The following is a 23,841-nucleotide window of genomic DNA, read 5'->3' as shown; positions in this document are numbered from 1 at the left end:
GAGAAGGAGTGCATAGTGCAAAGAGAGGAGAACCCAGAGAGAATGGTGTTGGGGAATCTAGGGCAAGAAGATATCTCTTTGCCATCAGAAAACTGGTCCTGTCATTTTTCACCCCAAAGTCTGGTTCCCTTGCCTATGGAAATATAATCCAAATGTCTGCTGGATTAAAATCCCCCTCAGACAAGGTAACATACCTTTCCTTCCCCCTACCTCTGCTGCTCACCCTTATATATCCTGGCTATTTTAAGGAGTTGCCATAGAATTATCTCATCTTTGGCCAGAAATCTATCAGAAATGTATATTAAACAGCATCTTCCTCTCCTGCCCTGTTCTGGTGATCTATTGCCATAGCATTAAGCATGTCAAAATTTATTGGCATAAAACAATGATGATTATGTTCACAAATATCTGTGAGGCAAACACAATAATCACTGCGCTACAGAAACAAGGCATAATCTTGTGTATTAGAAACAAGGCATGATCTTGTGTATTCAGAGAGGGATGGATTTTCTTTGATCCACCATGATGGTGGCTTTAGCTGAGTAGCTTGAATGGCTGGAGAGACCTGTAGAAGCTCAAGTAGAGACAAATTTTGGGGGCCTTGGCTCTGGCTGTTAGCTGGGTTACTTTGGTTCTTTTTTATGTGTACTAGTGCTGGAATGTCCAGGATGGCTTCTTAACTTACATACTGATGCCTGAGCTACGATGGGTGGAAATGGCCTGATATCAATCTTTGTCTGTCTGTCTGTCTGTCTCTATCTCTCCATTGCCTCTCCAAATGGTTAGGTTGAACACAGGAGTCTCTGGTAAGTTGAACTTCTCACATGGCAGCTGGATTTTTTCAGAGTGAACATGCCAAGAGGCTCAGACAAGTCTTGTTATGACTTAGGCTTAGAAGAGCCAGAGTGTCACTTCTGTCACATTAGTTTGGTCACACAAGCCCCTAAATTAGCCCAGAGCCAAGGGGAGGAGAATTAGAATACTTAGGTTTAACTTCTCAGTGAAAGGTGTAGTAAGACATTCCCAGCCATTTTTAGGCATGCTCTGATTCCTATTTTCCAATGACTACTGCTCAAAAACTCATTCTAGAATCTCACTGTGGTTACTGTTTTCTAAAATAGCTATAGGTGATGGCAATTCAGGGTCTCTATCTTCTCCAAATATTTGCAGTCTATAATAGGGTGTTAAAGAATTGCTAACTCCTTGCCTAAGGGTTACACAATGGTGCCCATAATTTTATGACATACTTTTGTAACATTCTAGCTTGACCATACCTGCAAAACAGTAGTGTCAATATTGTACTGAAATGAGTTGATGTGTATTTCTTCCTGCCTAGACTTCCAGCTCCTCCTGGTAAAGGATCATGTGTTACTCAATGTCTGTGTCCTTAGCACCTAGCACAGAGCCTGGCACATAGGACTCAAATACATTTCCTCAATGGAATACTAAATAAATGGGCTTATCCAAAGTTATACTTTTCAAGAATCAAGAGAATCAAGAGATTCTCATTCTAAAGTAGATGAATAGCCTTAATATTTCCACATTGAGGAATAAATGATCAGAAAAAAAATTATGAGTTTAACTATATGTTAACTAACTAGAATGTAAATAAAAAGTTGAAACATAAAAAAAGAAAGAATTTTATGAGTTTGTATGATCATAATCCGAGCCTGGGGGAGTTAATTTTTTTTAGCTAATTTTGAGATGTCTATTTTTTCTTTTGATAAGGAAAAGTACTAGACAGGACTGTTTGTAAGGATGAAAATATATTGTCCTGTTATCATGACTCATATATGTAATAATCAAACATCTAAAAATAACACTTTCATTAATTTACTATTAGAAGAAACATGTTTCTTGCTGATTGTTGTGCTTACTATTTTCCCCCTTTCTATGAATTTTATTATGATATTAGTCTAACAAAAAAATGAGTATTCACATCTGATATGATGAATATGGTTTTATGGTCTTCACCATGTATTGATCACAGATTATTTTTAGTACTTCCTGATTTATATGTGTAGACCCACTATGATACTTATTATAGTCATTTAGTTGTTTGATTTTATGAGAAAGGAAAAAGTCTGATAGGTAGATACATCCACAATAAGAAGAATAGTGCACTTCTTTCAAGAAATTTAATTTCCAGACCAAGAAAACATTCAGTAAGTTGCTCTTGTAAAAATAATTTGGTGTCCCAATGGATAGCATCTGATACAGATCCACTGATAAGTACCAAACCTCCTATTATTTTATCTAGGTGGGGTATGGAATAATTTAACAGTGTCATTGAGAATATACAATGCTCCAAATAATTTTCAATGACTAGAGGTTTTAATAGTAATTTTAGAAACACTGGTTGGTATATATTGATTCCAAAGTACAATTTTAATAAAGTTAATATTTTGAAGTACTTGGTTTATAAAGCAATTTGGTTTATAAAGCAACACAGATAGCTTTTAATTTTTCACCCATATGCTGTCCAAGGTGCGAATAAAATAGATCCAAGCTTAGACATTAATTTTTTATTTTTTAAAAATGTAAACTTTAAAAATGTAAACTCACATAAAGAATGAATTTTTATTTTTTATTTTTTATTTTTTTAAGTTTATTTTTGAGAGAGAGAGAGAGGGAGAAAGCGAGCAAGCACGGGGGAGGGAGACACAGAATCGGAAGCAGGGTCCAGGCTCTGAACTGTCAGCATAGAGCCTGACATGGGGCTCCAACCTATGAGCTGTGAGATCATGACCTGAGCTGAAGTCAGACGCTTAACTGACTGAGTTACCCAGGCACCCCTAAACAATGAATTTTTAAATTCAGTGTTCTTAAAATAATTTAGGTATAGTCTTACCTAATTACATGTGGTTTCCTGTGAGTATAACCTTAAGTACATTCAAAATGGCTATTCACAATGACAAAGCACATTTCTGTATCTCCAGAACTCAGAGTAAAAAAAGGTACATTTCTAAAACACCTAATATTATACTTTTTACCTATAAAATAACAGGAACTACTTAAATAAACCAAGAACTGAGCCTGCAAAATAAATGACGTATTAATCTGTAGTATCAGAAAGAATATATCCAAGTTGTTTCCACCATTATGTAGAGTATATGTAGTCTTTTAAAATTATTATTATTAGTCACATAGAGGCAGTTGAAAAAAGGTTAAGAGTACCACTGTGTTATTAACAATGACATCAGGCATTCTGAGTTTTAACCAGTGTATAGTTGAAGGACAATAAGCAACCAAGATTGTTATGATTAGAACTGTCCCCATTGTCTAGCATTGTCCCCAGCATTGACCTGATATCATGGCCCTGCTGTCACCAAACTTAAGAGAAAATAAGGGAAGATAGAATAGAGGGGAATTGGATAGGATAAACGTAATAATAAGAGGTGAGATATAATTCAGACCTTTGAAAAAAAACTATGTGCCATTTTAAGAGATTCACTACTTAAATTTTAACTGTCATATTTCCCTATATTTAACAAAATGTATGATTATGATAAAAAAGAAGCTTTAAGTGTCTGTATCTTAACTTTTATGATGAAGTTAGACCAGAACAGTTAGTTGATGAGGTTACCATATGAAAACTAGAAAACAACCTTGCACTCAAAAGCATTTGAAAGTAACTGTTGATTCTATTAATTTTATTATATAATACTTGAATTAAAAATAAATGGGGGCACTTGTTGTGCTGAGCATTGGATGTTATATTTAAGTAATGAATCACTAAATTCTACAAGAATAAGAGTGTGTGTGTGTGTGTGTGTGTGTGTTTGACAGTTTGAAAACACTTAACTCTAATTAGCATTTAACTATTAGATGTTTAACATTTCTTCCCCTTTCTCAATTTTTGTATGACATTCAGGCAAATGATTATTTTCTGTGAAAATCGCCAAGATTTTGGATGGAGAGGCTATGGTTATGCTTTGGCACTTTTTGTTGTAGTCTTTTTGCAAACCTTGATCCTTCAGCAATATCAACGTTTTAACATGCTCACTTCAGCAAAAATTAAGACAGCCGTAATTGGACTCATCTACAAAAAGGTAAAAAGTTAAGGAATTCTCAATTTCTAAATGGATTCTTTCATTGTATGCTTTGAAATAGCATATAGTATATTAAAAATTCTTAGAGTGCCCGTTGAATATACATTTATTTTACTTTAAAAAACTTTGACTCATCAATACTGGTTGTATTAATTTCTCTATATGGTTCTCTATAGTCCTTACAGTCCCTGAAACTTCTAGTGAGCCCTAATCCAGGAAACTAGATGATGGTTTCTGTCCACTGTTGTGTCACTGAACTCCTCCTCACAAAGTGAATAGCCTTGAGTATTTTCATGTTTGTCTGTGTTTATGTATGAACATTTCTTCCTTTCATGATCATTTTCATTCCGCATGCTACTTTTTTCTTCTTCCTGTGCTCACTCTGCTTTCTCATGCAACAAAGCCATCTTTCTCTATGCGGTCATTATCTGCTACTCTTTCATTCTGTGCCTTGCCTCTGCACCGCACCCCCAGAAATGAAACCTGGCTGATACTTATACTTGTCATAACCCTGAAGTTTAATTTGTTCTTTCTTGAAAATACAGTTTTAAATACGACCTCGTTACCATCCAGAGCCTTTTATTTACATCATAATTAAACTGTTAAAGAATTTCTTCCTTCCAGTAGTTATCACTTGAATTATTCAGTTAAGTGTATTTTGCATTCTTACTCACTACTCTTTTATAAATTGTGGGCTCTTTAAGATTTGGAATAGAAACCTATTTACCTGTTGTACTTTTATCATCTGGGAGAGTGACTTTTATACATTTTTATAAAAAGCTGGATGTCTGAGTAAATAAATAAACAAGCCACTCCTTCAAGAAATTAGGGGGAATTATTAGCATATATAATTAATGTGTGGAACTAAATGCAGGTTTTATAAGAGGTCAAAAGAACAGGAAATCTACAATGATTGTGTGCGGTTAAGGAAGGTTTCACATAGAAAGGAAGCCTTGAAGTGGTCTTTGGGAAAGGTGTAGAATTTGTATGAGTGGAAGGAAGTATTACAATTTGGACTGAGCTGGGCATTAAGCATTACAGGCCATTTGGCCATATTGGGCCAAAATGGGAGTATGGAATGGTTTTAGCCCAAGTGCTGGGTCATACTGCCACAGTCATAATTCTAGAGGCTATAAATTCTGAGAAATCCTAATAGGGAGGAAAGATGTCAACAAATCTAGGAATCAGTTTAAATGTTAACACTTGTCTTTGATATACAGTCCATATGGAATAGGATTTCATTCAGTGATTAAAGCATTGGAGTTTGAGTGTAGGATTTGGGTGGATTTGCAAATATGGAAGAGGGGAATGTGGTAGAAATTAGAACAAGTTGTCAAATAAAAAGAAGAAAATCAAGCATTGTGGGTGACTCTTACAAGGGCAGAGAGACCTTGGAGATAATAACGTAAAAGGTCACACTGGCTACAGGGAGGAAACCATAGATTCTTTAGAGAGATTGTTTAAGAACAAAGAACACTCAGGATCAAAGGAGTATATCAATCAAGCCAGCTCAGTAGACCTTGCCATAGGGATTATGATTTAATTCCAAGTCCATCAAACAAGCAGCAGAAGACATTACAACCTGTTGTTATAACCTGCATTGATGCACTGAGGTAGCATGTGCACATGCCACTGATTTTATAAGGGTGGCTTTTTTCTGAGTCTCCTATCCTACACCTGCTTTCTAGAGGGAGTCTCTCTCCATGGAACTAATTAGGGTAGTTAAGTTTCTCTTCTCTTTCTCTTCTTTGTCTCTTTACAGGTTGTAGAATTCTGATTTTCATCATACTTAGATACTCAATGTCCAAAATGTCTCTCATAGTGGCACCAGATACCCATATTAATCTGACATTGGCTCTAGTTCATCAAGGACTTGTTTTTAGAGTGGGGTAAACCTGATCTCAGATCCTGTTCTTGTTGAAGAGGGGAGCTGTTAGGACTTTCTCGTTCTCTGTCCATTCACATGCTGCTCGTTTGGAATAAAGGTCAGGGCATACCAATTTTAAGGTTTGTGGAAAAAGCAGGGGCCTCCTTCCACTTGATCACTTTAGGAGTTCATGAGTCTCAAAGCTCAGATTTTGTTACACCTTAGCTCAGAGGTACGGCTCCATGACAATTCTTGAGGTCTAAGAAATGGGATATGCTTCAAAAGCAGCATCAGTTATCCTGGGTTTAAGGTGGGCAGTCTGAGAGCATTCCTCTTCCAAACACTGTCCAGTAGAATCTTTGTGATTTTAAAAATGGGTGAAGATGATCAGAATGTATAAAACTTCTATTTGACAAATAAATGTCATGGGAATATAATGTGTAGCATGGTGACTATAGTTAGTAATACTGTATTTTGTATTTGAAAGCTGCCAAGAGAGTAGTTCTTAAAAGTTCTCATCACAAGAAATTTTGTAATTTTATACTATGTGTAGTGATGGATGTTTAAATGATCATTTTGCAATGTATACAAATATCGAAGCATTATGTTACACACCTGAAGCTAATGTATGTCAACTAAATATATCTCAATTTTATATTAAAATGTTTTTAATGTTTGTCTATTTATTTTTTAAGTTTATTTATTTTGAGAGAGAGAGAGAGAGAGAGAGAGAGAACACAAGCAGTGGAGGGGAAGAGGAGAGAGAGAGAGAGAGAGAGAGAGAGAGAGAGAGAGAGAGAATCCCAAGAAGGCTCCATGCTGTCCGCATGGAGCGCAGTGTGGGGCTTGAGCTCACAAACCGTGAGATCATGACCTGAGCCAAAATCAAGAGTCGGTTGCTTAACGGACTGAGCCACCCAGGCACCCCTTTGTTTATTTTTGAGAGAGAGAGAGAGAGAGAGGTGGGGGAGCAGAAAGAGAAGGAGACATAGAATTCAAAGCAGGCTCCAGGCTCCTAGCTGTCAGCATAAAGTCCAATGCAGGGCTTGAACTCATGAACCGTGAGATCATGACCTGAGCCAAAGTTGGACACTTAACCAACTGAGCCACCCAGGCACCCCAATATATCTCAATTTTTAAAAGAGGGAGGAGAAAAGGAAAAACAGGAGAGATTTGGGACATGGAGTGCTGACAAAGAGAACAGGTTTGAGTTAGAGACCAAAGTTTTGTTTTCCATTGAAGGAATAATATGAGGATTTGAGATATCTGGAAAAAAATAAAGTGAAATAAAATAAAAGTTTCAAAACAATTTTTTTAACTAAAAAAAGTACTACATCGGCACTATCTGGTTGGGCAGCCACTAGGAACATATGATTATTGAGCCTTTGAACTGTAGCTAGTAAGATTAAGGAAATGAATTTTTAATTTTAATTAAATGTAATAACCACACATAGCTAATGACTACCATATTCGATAGTATTACAGTGCCTAGACTGTCTACATTTGTACTTTAAAGATTTATTCTTACCTTAATTGTGATAATTATAAAATGCAAGAAAATTGATAAAATATATATATATTAAATTTTTGTTTATTTATTTTTGAAAGAGAGAGAAAGAGAGCATGGAGGAGGAGGAGTAGAGAGAGGGAGACAGAGGATCTGAAGCAGGCTCTGCGCTGACAGCAGAGAGCCTGACACGGGGCTTGAACTCATGAACTGTGAGATCATGATTTGAGCTGAAGTTGGACACGTAACCGACTGAGCCACCCAGGCGCCTCAGATATATTTTTTTTAAAATAAAGACACTCTACTGTGGTCAGGATTAGGAGAAGCAGAATCCAGATCCTGCACGTAGAGTCAGAAAGATAATTCTGGCATATTGTATTGCATGCAGTGGAATTGAAGAAGAATGCGTTCTTATAAATGTTACGAGGGTCTACCTTTAGGTACACCTTATGTCATTAGAAGTATAGTAACTTTTGGTTTAGAATCGCTGGGTTAGGAATTTTTAGGGCCCTTCCAGCTCTAAATTATGTGATTTCTGTGACTTATAGCAGCGTTGGTCCGGAAAAATGTCATGGTTAATATTGCATAATATTGCATGACATAGGTCTGAAGGATGAATTGCATGAGGCAAAGGCTCTACTGTTGGAAATATATAGTGGGAGGGAGTCCACAGATGGATACATGGCTTACTCAGAAAATGATGAGTAGGTTAATGTAGCTAGAGATAATATTTTATGAGCAGGTTGGTGGGGAGGGTTAGGATGGTAAGAAAGAAGGGATTGCAGCTCATTTTTTTAGAAGCTTGAAAACTACATTGTAAAAATGTACTTTAGTTCTAGAGGAAGTTAGGACTCGTTTGAGCCATAGGACAGATGGATAATCAGGAGAAAGTAATTAAAATAGGTTGGGTTGGAAATAAAGAATATTTTAGAACTATATTAATAGTTCTGGAAGTAAAGATATGAACCAGAGCCATGGCAGTGAGTCTAGAAATGAAAACATACATTAAGAGGGAGAATGTGAAATGGCAAACATATTTCACCATCAGATGATAAAACGAGATACTAGTGAATTGAGTTCAGTGATAGTCAAGATATCTCCAGTCAATAAGATGTTTTTAAAGGCTGGGGCCATACCTGGCTCATCTGGCTCTTGTTGGAGTATAATTCAATATATGAAATCAATGACGTTTCACAATGTGATGAGTCACCTACCTGTGCTGTGTGTGTGTAGACTAGATAAAGACAATATTCTACAATATTCTAGAAAAGAAATCTCAGACTTGGATGGAATTTAAAAATAACAGAGCTTTGTGAGTGTGATTATGATTACAATATGACTGTTAAATGAAAATTGGCTAATTTTCATTTTGATTGCAGAGTATTTATAAACTCTCAACTTTTCATATGGTTTTAGATTTTACATTTTTTCCCTTTTACCTTAGTGTTGCTTTCTCTCTTTTATAAGGTTAAATACTTTTTACCAGATAATTCTTCAATATGTTGCACCATCCAGTATACTTGTGGTGTCATATTGCAGTATTCTTCCAAATTGTTTCGCATAACAGAGGCAGTTTAGATTGTGTAATTTAGGAATAAATGGTAACTAAATTCCCCTTCATGCCTTGTGAATTTTGTCCCTCACAGAAATGTAAAAGTTTAGTTGGCAGAAAAAAATATTGAAAGAAAAATCAGTGCTCCTGATGTTAAAAATGCAATGCAGAACAACATCCATTTATATAGTGCCCTTTAATCTTAATATTTTGAAAGCAGTTAATTTTTAAAGATAATTTTCTTTTGTATATTGAAGAAAATGTGTAATGAATAAAATGGGGCAGACAAAATGACAGCAATTCATAATTCCAGATTGCAAAGGTAATCATTGATGTAATTTCCTCTAATTATTTTACATGCATGCATATATATGTGTAATATACTTTTTTATAATCTATTATTTATTTCATAATAGGTCATGACCAAACATGTTGAGAAAATACTTTGTTATATGACACAAACAATTTAAATGCATAGTAGAAACTTTCATATATGTATACACTACACTTTTTCCTACTACTACTGTCATTTTTTGCCTGATTTACTTGTCACCTTGTTTACCATCTTCACTCATGATACATATGGTTCACTCAATGTATATGGGAGTTCTTTTTCCACACATTCTTTTTTTTTTAATAATTTTTTAACGTTTATTTATTTTTGAGACAGAGAGAGACAGAGCATGAATGGGGGAGGGTCAGAGAGAGAGGGAGACACAGAATCCGAAACAGGCTCCAGGCTCTGAGCTGTCAGCACAGAGCCCGACGCGGGGCTCGAACTCACGGACCGCGAGATCATGACCTGAGCCGAAGGCAGACGCTTAACCGACTGAGCCACCCAGGCACCCCTCCACACATTCTTTATAACCATAGCAGTATTGTCTTCTGACTACAGATTTTACAGCTGCTGCCAACCCCCACCTCTTACCCCACCATTTTCAGATAACCTGTTTTATTTCAATTTTACTGTGTTTGGGTGCTTGTAAGTATTTCTTTTTTTTAAAATTTAAAAAAATATATTTATTTATTTTTGAGAGAGACAGGGAGAAACAGAGCATGGGGGAGGGGCAGAGAGCCTAGAGAGACATAGAATCCAAAGCAGATTCCAGGCTCTGAGCACTCAGCACAGAGCCCAATGTGGGGCTCAAACCCATGAGCTGTGAGATCATGACCTGAGCTGAAGTCAGATGCTCAACCGACTGAGCCACCCAGGTGCCCCATAAGTATATCTTTCTAAGGATAATTTTAACATCATAGAATTTGCAAATTTTACCAGGATAAGAGAAGGTACTGTTTTCTAACTAAATTGCCTGGTACTTCCTGATTGCTTTTGGTTTGAAATATTTTCTTTGATCAGAGAGATTGTCTTCTGTTTTATCTTTAATTATTTCTTATTCTTTACTTGTAAAGTAATTGTTATGTATTTATGTGTCTACACATATATATGTATATATATAATATACACACATGTATATAATAGACACATACAAACATATATGTTGCACTCTGTTTTAAGCACTATTATGTACATAGAAATAGATACATGGTCAGTTATAGATATGGATGTAGCTGTCAATATAATGCTATAAGGAAACTTAAAGTCAGAACAATTGAGTAACTTACCCACTGTCAAAGAGTTATGAAATAGTGTTACTGGCTGGCCCTGGAACCCAGGCATTTCACCCTAGAAGTTGGTTATTCATTAATCTATATTTATAAAGAAATATAAATGTATATGTAAATACATATTAATATAAATACATCATATTTACATTAATATGTATTTACATATTTATAATATATATTTAATATATTCATATAAATATAATACATTTAAAACATATTTATGTAATATATACATATATGTGTGTATATTTATATCCCATGAGTGTATACCTACCTGAAACTCCTCCATGCCTTAAATCTTTTTTTTTAATATTTCAAGTTTAAAATATGTTTTCTCTAATATCTGGGAAAAGTTTTTGAACATATCTACTGGTTTAGGAATTCCATTTTTGGGGGCGCCTGGGTGGCTTAAACAGTTAAGTGTCTGGCTTTGGCTCAGGTCATGCTCTCATAGTCCGCGAGTTCAAGCTCCACATCAGGCTCTCTGCTGTTAGCACAGAGCCTGCTTCAGATCCTGTGTCCTCCTCTCTCTCTGCCCCCTCCCCTGCTGTCTCTCTCTGTCTCTCTCACTCTCAAAAATAAACATAAATTAAAAAAAAATCCTTTCTTGTAACATCCATTTGGACTTTTGGTGCCTCCATTGTAATTTTAAACAATTTGACACTTGTATTTTCAATTTAAATTATTCTTTTTTGTTTTTACTCATTTTAAACAGTTATTGTGTTCTTTTGCTATAAGATTAACAAGGGATATTCATATATTTCTCATGTTTCTTGTGATATATTTTGTTCCAATAGGCCATTTATTTGATTCCTTGGATAATTTAGCTACTTTGAACTATTCAATCTGCTAGTATTTTCATAAATACTAAATACTCTTTAACTTTTCCTTCTATAAGTGTGAGAGAAAATAGTTTATAACTTTTTATAATTATAAGTTGCTGGTGGATTCTATTAGAGATCAATGGTCCTCTCTTAAGAAATGTTATAGACTTAATGAAATGAGAGTTACAGTTCTAGGATTTCCATGGTTTCAGTTGGCCAAATTAGGCGATCAGTAACATGTTAGGGGAAGGTTAAAGAGCTGCCTTTGGGGGAGATATGGCTAAAGCTTAATATCATAATGACTAATATGTTTTTCTTTTTTTCCCCCTCTTGTGGCAGTAGTAGTCATTCTGTTTTATCACTAGCACAACTGTCCCCCCATTACTAGTCAGTAATAGAACTGTTTCTAATTTACTGTGTAGAAACGTAAACAAGGATTGAACACTGCAGCAGTCATAAATGTTAGGGGGATTCTGGAACCTTACGATGCTCCCTTATGATATGGATATGGATATGATACAACCTTATGAGGCTGTGCAGACCACCACCTCCCCTGCCCCCAAGAAGGTTGTACCTCCCTCCTACATGAAGCCCTCCTGTTTTAAACTCAGGAATTATAGAAGAGTTCCACTGAAAGTCCTACCTACTTATTTTTAATATGGGCCTTTTCTTTGGCTTTTTATTATTCATTTGTTGAAAAAAATAGACTTTGAGTGCTTCCGATATCCCATTTACTCTTGTTAGCCCAGCTGTCTATCTTGTCCCTCTTTAAATCAGTGCAGTGGACGTTCCTTAAAATTCTTGGCATATGAATGAACTTTTGCCTGGCTTCCAGTACAAATACCAATTCCCCACTACTTTTGCAGTTTATTTTTTCATTTCACTGGGAATTTTAAATGAGTGGAGCATTAAATAAATGAATTTCTAACATCAACCTTAGTAAGAGTTACCAATAATTAAACTTGGGAATATTGAATTCAGTATACAAATATTAAAATAATGTGCATAGAGACAAAGTGAGAATTGGGCCTTGGAAGAAAAAATGTATTTCCATCTGCTCCACCAAGCCTTTCCAATATTTTTATCTTTCTAAATTCCCATAGCCCTTCTTAGCTATTTTTATACTTACTATCATTCTGTGTGGGAGGTATATGTGTGTGTGTGGGGGGGGTGGTAAGTAGACTCCACAACCAGATTATAATCTTTTTGAGAATTAGGATAGTGTCATTTTTAAATTTTCTAGTTTTAAGCATAATACTATTCATCAGCATTCATTAGATATTTATTGATTCTTTTATGTACTTTGTATTGATAAAATTTAGATGGTTTAGCATTTTAGGGGTGCCAACGGATAGAGAAGATCCTCAATGCTAAAAATATAGAATAGATTTTTTTGTGTATGAATTCTGCACCCATTGTGGGGCTTGATCTCATGACCTCAAGATGAACAGTCACATGCTGTACATACTGAGCCAGCCAAGCACCCCTAGAACAGATTTTTTTTTTAATTTTGTAATCAGCAATTTGTAGAGGGTTCTTAGTGAAGGTATTTGCTTGGGAATACAAATGTTACTCTCTACCAATATGCAGTGAATTTTAAAACTATATGTTTTGATCAATAGTTGTATCTTCCTCATGTAATAACATTAAAAGTTCTCAATATTTTATAATCCTAATACATAAACAATCTTGTACATTTTCCTAAATATATTAAAAATATATATTAAAAGTTACCATTGTTTGATGATAATAATGCCCCAAGTTCTACAGAACTCTTAAATATTTTGCTGCTTCTTTTTTTTTTCCTAGGCCCTACTTTTATCTAATGTCTCACGAAAGAGGTTTTCAACTGGGGAAGTTATTAACTTGATGTCAGCAGATGCCCAGCAGCTCATGGACTTGACCGCAAACCTCAATCTCCTTTGGTCAGCCCCTTTACAAATCCTGATGGCCGTATCACTGCTTTGGCAAGAGCTGGGTCCAGCAGTGTTGGCAGGGACAGCAGTCCTGGTGTTGGTTATACCAATAAATGCTTTGGTTGCAACTAGAGTAAAAAAGCTAAAGGTAAGAAAAAGACTGCATCCTGTTACACATGTCAAACAGAAGCCGCGTTTTCTGACTTGTGTTGACAATAACCATCTAGCAAATTCTGTATATGTGGAAATAACCCAACTTTGTCATTCATTCATTCAACCAACAGCGATTGGACATCTGTTCTGTGCTGAAGTACTGCAGTGAGGAGAACTGATGAGTTCCAGCTTTCATTGGAGGAGAAGGCATTGAGAAATGAATAAATAACACAATGCCAGATGTTAATTTGTGTACGAAGAAATATGAATTAGGCTAGGATGATAGAGTAACAGAGTGCCATTTCACATACAGGAGTAGTGAAGTCCTCAGGAAGGATATGATATATCATCAGGGTAAGGGAGGAATCCATGTACATGTCTGAGAAAAAGATTCACTAAGCAAAAGTAACAGTGTGCACACAGTCTAGAGATAAGGGTGTGCTTGTTTTGTCTGAAGAGTGGCAGGGAGGCTGGTGGGTTACAGTAAGCAAGGAGTGACTACATCCAGAAAGTAGTTGGTAAGTGATTAACTGAAATAATTTTAATATTCTTCCTTTACATTCATTCATCTTACTGTTAATACCTTATTTGACGTCTGCCATGTACCAGACAGTGTGGACTGTGCTATACTGTAGAAATGGAGAAACAGGACATAGTTTACTGCACCAAAAAACCACAGTTTAAGGGGAAGGATGAATGGTTTCATGTGTTAAAGTAAACACACACATGCACATGCAGGTGTATTGCTTATGACACTTATTTTATTTTTTTAAATGGATAAAAGATTAACACTATCTATGTACTGACATGGAAATGTGTCAATCACATATTAGGGGGAAAATAAAGAAACCTATGTATGCAGATATATGTGTATATTATGCATACATGTACATATACATAACCCAATTTTTTTTATGTTTTTAACCTTTATTTATTTTTGAGAGAGAGAGCGAGAGAGCATGAGTGGGGGAGGGGAGAGAGAGAGAGGGAGATATGGAATGTGGAGCAGGGTCCAGGCTCTAAGCTGTGAGTACAGAGCCCGACGCGGGGCTCAAACTTGCAGACCATGAGATCATGACCTGAGCCGAAGTCTGACACCCAACAGACTGAGCCACCCAGGCACCCCAAATTTTTTAAAATGTGAATATACCTATGACATGGGTGTGATAGAGAATACTAAATGAAATGATACAGATTTAGATATAAATGAATTTTTATAGGCATAGAAATAATCTAGAGATGAAGCACCAGTCTTTTAAGAATAGTTACCTATAGAGTAGAATTAAATGGAAGGAGGGAGATTTTTCACTAATTACTTGAATACATTTAAGGGATGAGGATTTACACCTTCTTTTATATTTTTCTGAATTTTCTAAATACAGATCAATCACCAAATAATTACTAAAATTATTACCAAATAATTACTAGAAAGATGACTAGTCTTTAGATGAAAACTAGAAAATACCATATAACTATGAAATAATTATGAATTACTAACACAATAGTATTTAGAATAACAAGTTTGTATTATAATTAATATTTTTAAACTAGCTTTTAAAAATTCTAGATTTTAAATAATTTAAATTCAAACTTTTATGAATTGAAATACATTTGGGGGAAATTTCAAAGAGAGTACAATATTATGTACAAATATACTAAACAGAAAATATGCCTTTAATCACACAAATAGTATTATGGATAGTAACTTGTAAGTGTGTAGTTTGTTAGATATACAAATACAGTACTTATTATTTGCCAAAAAAGAATCAGTATTTGAAAATATCCATTTTAATCACTTTAATTTCCAAAGTATTAATACTCAAGATAGTATACTTATAATATACAGACTTTTATGTTTATTCTGTTATAAATAAATATATATGTATATATATATATAATTGATAAAATTTGGGGAATTTAATCCCATTTAAATAGAATATGGATGGATATTATTTTTTTATTCAATTTTAAACAAATTACATGTAAATAAATAAATTTTCTACTATTTTGTAAAGTATGCACTTTGCTCTTATTCTACTGCTGGCTACTTTTAAGTTTTAAGATATCTACTTATAACTAATTTGTACCTTTACCAATGAAAGAATATATGAATATTTTATGATGGTTTTCAACTAAATATTATATAAAATAGAGGGAAGAGACTGTATTTTTTTAAAAAGCTGTAGCAAAGTAAGTTAAATTATTAGCAACCTTTGTCAAATATGCTATCATTTTCTTCCCCTTAAATAGAAAAGTCAAACGAAGAACAAAGATAAACAGATAAAACTACTCAATGAAATCTTACATGGAATTAAGGTAATATAAAAGGAATGTGATTTTAATTTCACTATTTAGAATACAGTAATGTTAGTGAATAAATGAATTTTTTACCATTCTCAATATCAAAGTAATGAAATATATATATTTAAGGAAAGTAATGAAATATATATATTTATATATATATATGCAAAAAATACATATGAGTATATCATATAAACATAGGATACACATTATCTACCATTATATCATAGGATATAAACATTCACCATTACTACAGTATAAACATTCATCAACACTATCATTATAAACATAGGATATGCCCATTATATGTACACATTGATTCACATATATAGGTATACACACACACACACACACACACACACACACGCGTAATTGTTGGCAGAGTATTTCAAGTCTCATGTATAGGAATTCTTACTGTTAAAATAGCATTTAAATGAAACCAAATAAAATGCAGGTATTTTCCTTTTGTTTCTCACCCAAGAATTAAACATAAAGATCCCCAAGAGACAACATATAACTTGTTTTAAGGGGTTGTGTGGAAGAGATGGAATGAGGCAGGCAAGAGTGGCAATGACATTATCATCAGGTTGAAGGCAAGTTTATATGGGGAAAGTGATGAAATGTCATTCAGGTTCTTTTAGGTGGAATGGAAATGATCATACAAATGTTATTTTACAAAACGTATGTTATAAATTATAAATTATTTATCCCTAAGAAAGCTACCCCCCATTCCACTAATATTTTCTCTATCATAAAAGAGTGCAACCTCATGAACTTTCTAGATAGATAGATAGATAGATAGATAGATAGAATTTCTTTTTTTTTTTTTTTTTTTTTTAAATTTTTTTTTCAACGTTTTTTATTTTATTTTTGGGACAGAGAGAGACAGAGCATGAACGGGGGAGGGGCAGAGAGAGAGGGAGACACAGAATCGGAAACAGGCTCCAGGCTCTGGGCCATCAGCCCAGAGCCCGACGCGGGGCTCGAACTCACGGACCACGAGATCGTGACCTGGCTGAAGTCGGACGCTTAACCGACTGAGCCACCCAGGCGCCCCTAGATAGATAGAATTTCAAATTCTGTTTCACCTAGATTATACCATATCAGATTTTTCTTTTTTTAAATTTTAATGTTTATTTATTTATTTTCTGAGAGAAAGAGAGAGACAGAGAGAGAATGAGAGCAAGCCAGGGAGGAGCAGAGAGAGAGAGAGAAATCTCAAGCAGGCTCTGCACTGTCAGCACACAGCCTGATGTGGGGCTCAAACTCACAAGCTGTGAGATCATGACCAGAGCCAAGACCAAGAGTCCAGTGCTTAACTACTCAGCCACCCAGGAACCCCTAGATTTTTTCTAAAGGACAAAATTTGTAAAGCCCACATGGAATTTCCTTCTGGAATTGACAATTGCATAGGAAATTTTCTGTCTTGTGCATTTATCATTACAAACATAGGATATGCCCATTATATGTACACATTGATTCACTTTAGGAATCATTAAAAATTCTGCTCTATTGTACTGTGTAGAACTTTCACAAAATTGAAAACTACTGAAGTGAAAGACATTGTTAAAGATACCTTGAAAAGAGACTGATATGATTCACTTACTTATCTGAATATAAGAGTAGCCTTAAGTAGCTCTGAAATTTAACTCAGATTAAATTACTGAATAGCTGATATTCTGTAATAAGGTCATACACCCCCAAAGTAATGTGATCCTAATGCATCCAGTACTTCTCAGTGGGTTAATTGATAACCCCTGCATTCATACAAAGTGTAGCAATGTATGTTTATAGGTTGTAAATGCTGATATTGGGGGGGGGCTTGGGTGGCTCAATCGGTTAAGCGTCCGACTCTTGATTTCAGCTCAGGTCATGATCTCACAGTTTATGGGTTTGAGCCCTGCTTCGGGCAGTGTGCTGACAACATAGAGCCTGCTTAGGATTCGTGCTCTCTCTCCCTCTCTCTATTCCCTCCCTCACACGGTCTCTGTCTCTAAATGAATAAATAAATAAATAAAGATTGATATTCATAAAAGGAAATTTGTATTATCAGTAAGACTGGGACAGTGTAGATAAAAGAACATTTCCTAGATATCTGAGCAAAAGTCAAAAATTTGAAATTAGTTCCAGCAGTGAATATACTAGACAACTGGTAGAGGACCAAGTATAGGGAAGTTTAAAGTATAGGATAGTTTGAAGGTGTGGGCCGTCAGCATCCCTGGGGTTTGGGGGAAGAAAACAGATGCAATAGCCTCTCTCTGATAATGATAATAGCTCTCATTTAGTGAACAATTTTTACGTGCCACATGCTGTAATGATCACTTTGGATCTGTTTCCTCATACAATTCTTAGGAACCCCAAGAAAATAACTTCTCATCTTCATTTTCCAAATAAGGAAACAAAGTCTCTGAGAAGTTAAGTGTCATGTCTGAGTTCACAAAGCCAGTGAGAGATTTTTAGGGTTCTCCAGAGAAACAGAGCAATAGGATGTATGTGACTCTATATATTCCAGTTTACAATCTCAAAACACTAGTCACCTTTCAGAAAATGGCTTGAAGTCCCATGCCATCAGTCTTCCAGAAATTGAGAGGCCATAGAAAGGAGCATAGCTATTGGGAAATGGGAGTGGACAGAAGTGAGAGCTGAACCAGCAGGAAGAGTACTAATATTAAGCTAGACAGAAACACTGTGGGGCTCATGCCCAGAGCTGAGATGTTGCTGAAGTCTGGCTCAGGAATAAGCTATTGGTGGATGAGAAGGACATAAACCTGGAGAGGTGGTGATTTTCTACTCCCAGCCATCTACCCCCCAAAAACCCATAATAAAAGGAAATACTTTTTTTATGTTTATTTTTGAGGGAGAGAAGATAGAGAGCATGAGCAAGGGAGGGGCAAAGGGGGAGGGAGACAGAGAATCTGAAACAGACTCTGTGCTGTCAGCACAAAGCCTGACGTGGAGCTTGAACCCATGAACCTTGAGATCATAATCTGAGCCCAAGTCAGATGCTCAACTGACTGACTTACCCAGGAGCCCCAGGAAAAATTTGACTCAGGTGAAAATAGGAGTATTATTTGCTTTATGAGTTTAATGTCTTTTTTAAAAATACTTTACAGTTGTGTGTATGTTGGGGGCCGGGGGAGTATACTGTGTATATTTGTATGGGTGCAGGTTTTTATTTCTTACATGATATTGATTTATCAAATAGTCATTGTCTGCATCCTTTACAGATCCTCAAACTTTATGCATGGGAACCCTCTTATAAAAAGAAGATTGTTGAAATTCGAGAACAGGAGTTAGAAGTTCAAAAATCAGCTGGGTATCTTGCTGTATTTTCTATGCTGACATTAACTTGCATTCCATTCTTGGTGAGTGTGTATAATATTTCCTGTTTTGATTTTCAAATTTGATCTGCAGATCACCTCCAAATTACCTGGACTTAAGGTGTCCAAAGTGGAGTCTTCTGTATCTGAAATAACATTTTCATGAAATGCAGTCGTTGATTTATGTAGATTAGAGAATGGAAGTTTTAAAGAAGAGGAAAGTATATGCATTCTCATTGGTCTGTATTTTTTACCTATAATACAATTTTGTTTCTTTACAAATTTCTCACAGATCGACCACTTGCCTTTCTATCCTTAAACAGTATAACCTGCATTTAAGAGTTTCATTTCAGGTATAAAATTCCTTGATTGGTGTGATTAAGCAAGACCCAAAGGCATACTATATGGAGTTGGGAAGGGAATGAAGAATTATTGAGTGCTTCTCCAGCATGCCAGACAAGTTAATAGAGGTTGCCTTGTTTCATTCTTGCAATGATAAGGCATTGCTTTTCTCATTTCACAATAGGAAATGAAAGTCCATTCTACTTTGGTAATATCCTCAAAGTTATAGGATTAATATTCGGAGGCAAATTGATATGAACTGAGGGTGTTCTCTTTCTGTCATACCATGTAAGTGTTGGGAATTCCATGTTATTTAAACTAGAATATAAAGTGCCTTGAGGTGTAAAGCGATGACTGAAAGCCAAAGGAAGACCAGACCACATAGAGCTGAAGCATCAATGTTAATCAAAGTTACCACTCCTGGTGGTGATGGGGGCCAGGGGAAGTTCCATATGTCTCCCTGGTTGGCAATTTTAAATATTATTATTTTTTATTTAGATAAATATATGAGTATTATGAAAATAAAAGTGATATTTACATTTGGAATTCTTTGGTAAAAATGTCCAAGAAGTATTTGCTTAAGATAAGTCCTATGTACATGATAGTCAGCATATTCTCATGCATATGTGAACTTTTCTGCCCTTTCTAAATGACACTTACAAAAGTAAATATAAATGTTATGAGCCATGATTTATTCATACTTTCTTCAGTTAATTTTATGACTCACAGAAAGTATAATCATTACATATGAGTCCGGGTGTATACATATACCATTGGAAAATAAATTTACATAATACTCCATCTTAAAAAAAAAGATGTACACATTTTATTTATTTTTTAATTTTTTTAAGTAAATTTCTTCTGAGAGAGAGAGAGCGATTGGACAGGGGAGAGACAGAGAGAGAGAGGGAGAGAGAGAAAGAGAATTCCCAACAGGCTCTACACAGACAGTGCATTAATACACATTTTAAATGGGAATAATTCCAGTAAGAACATGATATCTGAAAGAAGGGAATTGGGCCACATGGTCTCAAGGATGCCGTTTTCTAAGATACACAATTGTATTGTCTAAATATTATTTTATATTCTTCAGCAATCATACTGAATAGTACTGGATTTTGGTAAACAACAATAAAAAAGGTTTTAACATTTTTTCCCCTATTTTGGGGGACTTTAACTCATACTGTTGTTAGCACTGAATAATTGAAGGAAAGAACATGTCTGTATTTTTTAGGTGTCCCTGGCGACGTTTGGCATCTATTTCTTATTGGATGAAGGAAACTTTTTAACAGCCACTAAAGTGTTCACATCTATGTCTTTGTTTAATATTTTGAAGCTTCCTTTGTTTGATTTACCAATGGTGATCTCAGCTGTGGTCCAGGTACATCCAAAATATGCTTAAACCTTAGAAGAGTCATTCATTCATCTACTGAAGTCTGTGGTTTTGCACATTTTACTTCTGTGTCTTTTTTTAGTATTTATTTCACTTTTTGTTGTTGTTTTACACTGCCTTCAAAATTAATCTCCCCGAATTAATGAGTAATAGGGAACATTAACGAATCGAAGGAATCATGTTTTCTTTGCCTATGCTTTTCTCCTATCAAAATGACTTTTAAGTGTTTCCATATAGGATATTGTTTTCATTGCTAAGTGTTAGTTTATTTTATTTAGCTTTTTATTTTTTATTTTTTTTAAATTTTTTTTTAACGTTTATTTATTTTTTGAGACAGAGAGAGACAGAGCATGAACGGGGGAGGGTCAGAGAGAGGGAGACACAAAATCTGAAACAGGCTCCAGGCTCTGAGCTGTCAGCACAGAGCCCGACGCGGGGCTCGAACTCACGGACCGTGAGATCATGACCCGAGCCGAAGTTGGCCGCTCAACCGACTGAGCCACCCAGGCGCCCCTTATTTAGCTTTTTAAAAGGTAGTGTTAGACATAATGCCATCAAAAGTCTCATTTTATGTTTTCAGTTGAAAAAATATTTTGCTAGATGCTTTGTATGGAACTTGATATGAATGTTTCTCCAGGGTTCAGCAACATTTCATCTGTACTGAAGGAATAAGACAGGGAAACAAGTGCACTGATAATGTCAGTCTGCCAACAAACCATGTATGAGGTATCTGCTTCAGCAGATCTTTATTGTAATCTCCAGTCACTGGGGGCTCTTTTAATATTATTATAATGAGTAGAAAGCTGCTAAAACCACAGGGAATGTGGAGAATGATTCCTTTGCGCTGAGATTTTGTGTTAAATTTTTTGAATGTCAGGTTTCGATTTTCTGGGTGGCCTCCATTGAATCCTCTTCCTTAAGTCTGAGTTCATAAGCAAAGTGAAGCTTTGCTAATTGGAACCAGCTCTTTAATCTATGAACTTTGCCTTTAAATTTTTATATGATTTGATGGGTGCCTGGGTGGCTCCATCTGTTAAGCATCTGACTTTGACTCAGGTCATGATCTCTCGGTTCGTGAGTTTGAGCCCTGGTTTAGGTGAGCTCAAGTCCCGCTTCTGGTGAGCCCCACCTCTCTCTCTCTCTCTTTCTCCACTCCCTCTCTGCCTCTCATGAGTTTCTCTCTGTCTGTCCCTCACTCACTTCTGCCCTCTCTCTTAAAAAAAATTTTTTTGTATTATTTAAGTAAATAGTAACTTATAGTTACTAATAGTAACTGTAATGGCAATAATTATATTAAATTATATTAATTATATTAAAATTATAATAGTAATAGTATATTATTTGAATAAATATATAGTGAATACCAAGTAATCCATTTTTGTTTTATCATACCTTTTCTGGTTGTTATTTTACTAATAATGACCAACAGAGGGCATAGAAGTACTATTGATGTGATGCTTCTAACAACTTGTTTTCATGGCATTCTGAAAAATGCCATTCTTAGAATAAATATTGTTTTGGTTTTGAAATTAGAATCTAGCTAAAGGTCTAGTATCTCAAAGTGTTCTCCAACTCCTAGTGATACACTACTGCCTTCACTAAATAAATATGGAGAACAGTTGTCAAAAGAAAGGAAAGGAAAGGAGAGGGAGAGGGAGGAGAGGGAGGAGAGGGGGGGAGAGGGAGGAGAGGGGGGAGAGGGAGAGAGAAAGGGAGGACAGGGAGGAGAGGGAGAGAAGAGGGAGAGGAGAGGGAGAGAGAGAGGGAGAGGGAGAGGAGAGGGGAAAGGGGAAAGGGAGGGGGAAGGGGAAAGGGAAGGGGAAGGGGAAGGAAAGAGGAAAGGGGAAGGGGAAGAGGAAAGGAAAGGGGAAAGGAAAGAAAGGAAAGGAGGCATACCTATATGCTGCACTTGGTAAACAAAACGGTGGCCCAGTACATCTTATCCACTAACAATTGATATCTTCTAGCATAGTGTGAATAAAAACATACTAGAGATTTCATGTAAGTCAGTTTCAGGAAAACAAAATTGATTTTATTTATCCTAATTGTAGGTAAGCATTTTATAGCTTTTTTACTAAAACTAAATGTTATTATTGCCAAAACTATCATTTTATACTCAGAAGCAGAACTCATTGAACAATTCTGAAGTTGCTTTTGGAAACTAATCTTTCTATAATAATTAATGAATTAGTCATTATGGCTTTACTAGAGTGTTAAGGAGTAGTTTTTGTTTCTTTTTCTCATGCCTTCCTGCATATATGATGTTTGTTTTGGTCTTTGATCCTTGAAGCTGTTCTTTCTTTTTAGGAATTAAATTATTTATAAACATTAAAATAATTCAAACTATGCTAACTGAAAATTTATATCAATATCTTCCATTTGCATCAAATATTTTTAATCGTACTGTAGAGTCCCAACAAAATTTTTTTAGTTGAAGCTCTCCTTGACCCCCAAATAAATTCCATCTGTGTTTATTCTGATAGACAAGAATATCATTGGGTCGGTTGGAAGACTTTCTCAACACTGAGGAGCTTCTTCCTCAAAATATTGAAACAAACTACATAGGAGGTCAGCATTTTCTCTGCCTTCAATATTTATTTGACTTCTGGGTTGAAGGTAATTGGCTCTAAAATGCACCATTGTATTTATTTTTCTTCTCAGATCATGCCATTGGTTTTACAAATGCTTCCTTCTCCTGGGATAAAACAGGGATTCCAGTACTTAAAAAGTAAGTCATAATTTGGGAAAAATTAAAAACAAAAAATATTTTAGCATTGAATTCTATAATGTTCCATATTTTTATTTCTTGGAGTTTAAAAAATTTTTTTAATGTTTATTCATTTTTGAAAGGCAGAGAGAGACAGAGCATAAGCAGGGGTGGGGCAGAGAGAGTGGGGGACACAGAATCTGAAGCAAACTCCAGGCTCTGAGCTGTCAGCACAGAGCCCGATGCGGGGCTGAAACTCATGAACTGTGAGATCATGACCT

The 23,841-nt window shown here is 35.4% G+C and overlaps 1 protein-coding gene across 7 annotated transcripts in view; it reads left to right on the top strand.

Moving 5' to 3' along the window:
- LOC122230304 (multidrug resistance-associated protein 1-like) overlaps positions 1 to 23,841 on the top strand; it is an 87,839-nt gene that overhangs the window by 15,667 nt on the left and 48,331 nt on the right. For 6 of the 7 annotated variants that reach the window (XM_042956081.1, XM_042956086.1, XM_042956084.1 and 3 more), the window contains 7 exons: positions 3,875 to 4,052; positions 13,238 to 13,492; positions 15,748 to 15,813; positions 19,026 to 19,163; positions 20,695 to 20,841; positions 23,337 to 23,421; positions 23,515 to 23,581. In XM_042956081.1, the coding sequence (XP_042812015.1) occupies positions 3,875 to 4,052; positions 13,238 to 13,492; positions 15,748 to 15,813; positions 19,026 to 19,163; positions 20,695 to 20,841; positions 23,337 to 23,421; positions 23,515 to 23,581 (936 nt within the window). The remainder of the gene's footprint in view (positions 1 to 3,874; positions 4,053 to 13,237; positions 13,493 to 15,747; positions 15,814 to 19,025; positions 19,164 to 20,694; positions 20,842 to 23,336; positions 23,422 to 23,514; positions 23,582 to 23,841) is intronic. The other variant, XM_042956085.1, reaches the window with a different exon arrangement.

The sequence above is a fragment of the Panthera leo genome, chromosome C2 (genome assembly GCF_018350215.1).
Source record: "Panthera leo isolate Ple1 chromosome C2, P.leo_Ple1_pat1.1, whole genome shotgun sequence".
Classification (NCBI taxonomy): domain Eukaryota; kingdom Metazoa; phylum Chordata; class Mammalia; order Carnivora; family Felidae; genus Panthera; species Panthera leo.
This window is presented reverse-complemented; position numbering and strand designations above follow the sequence as displayed.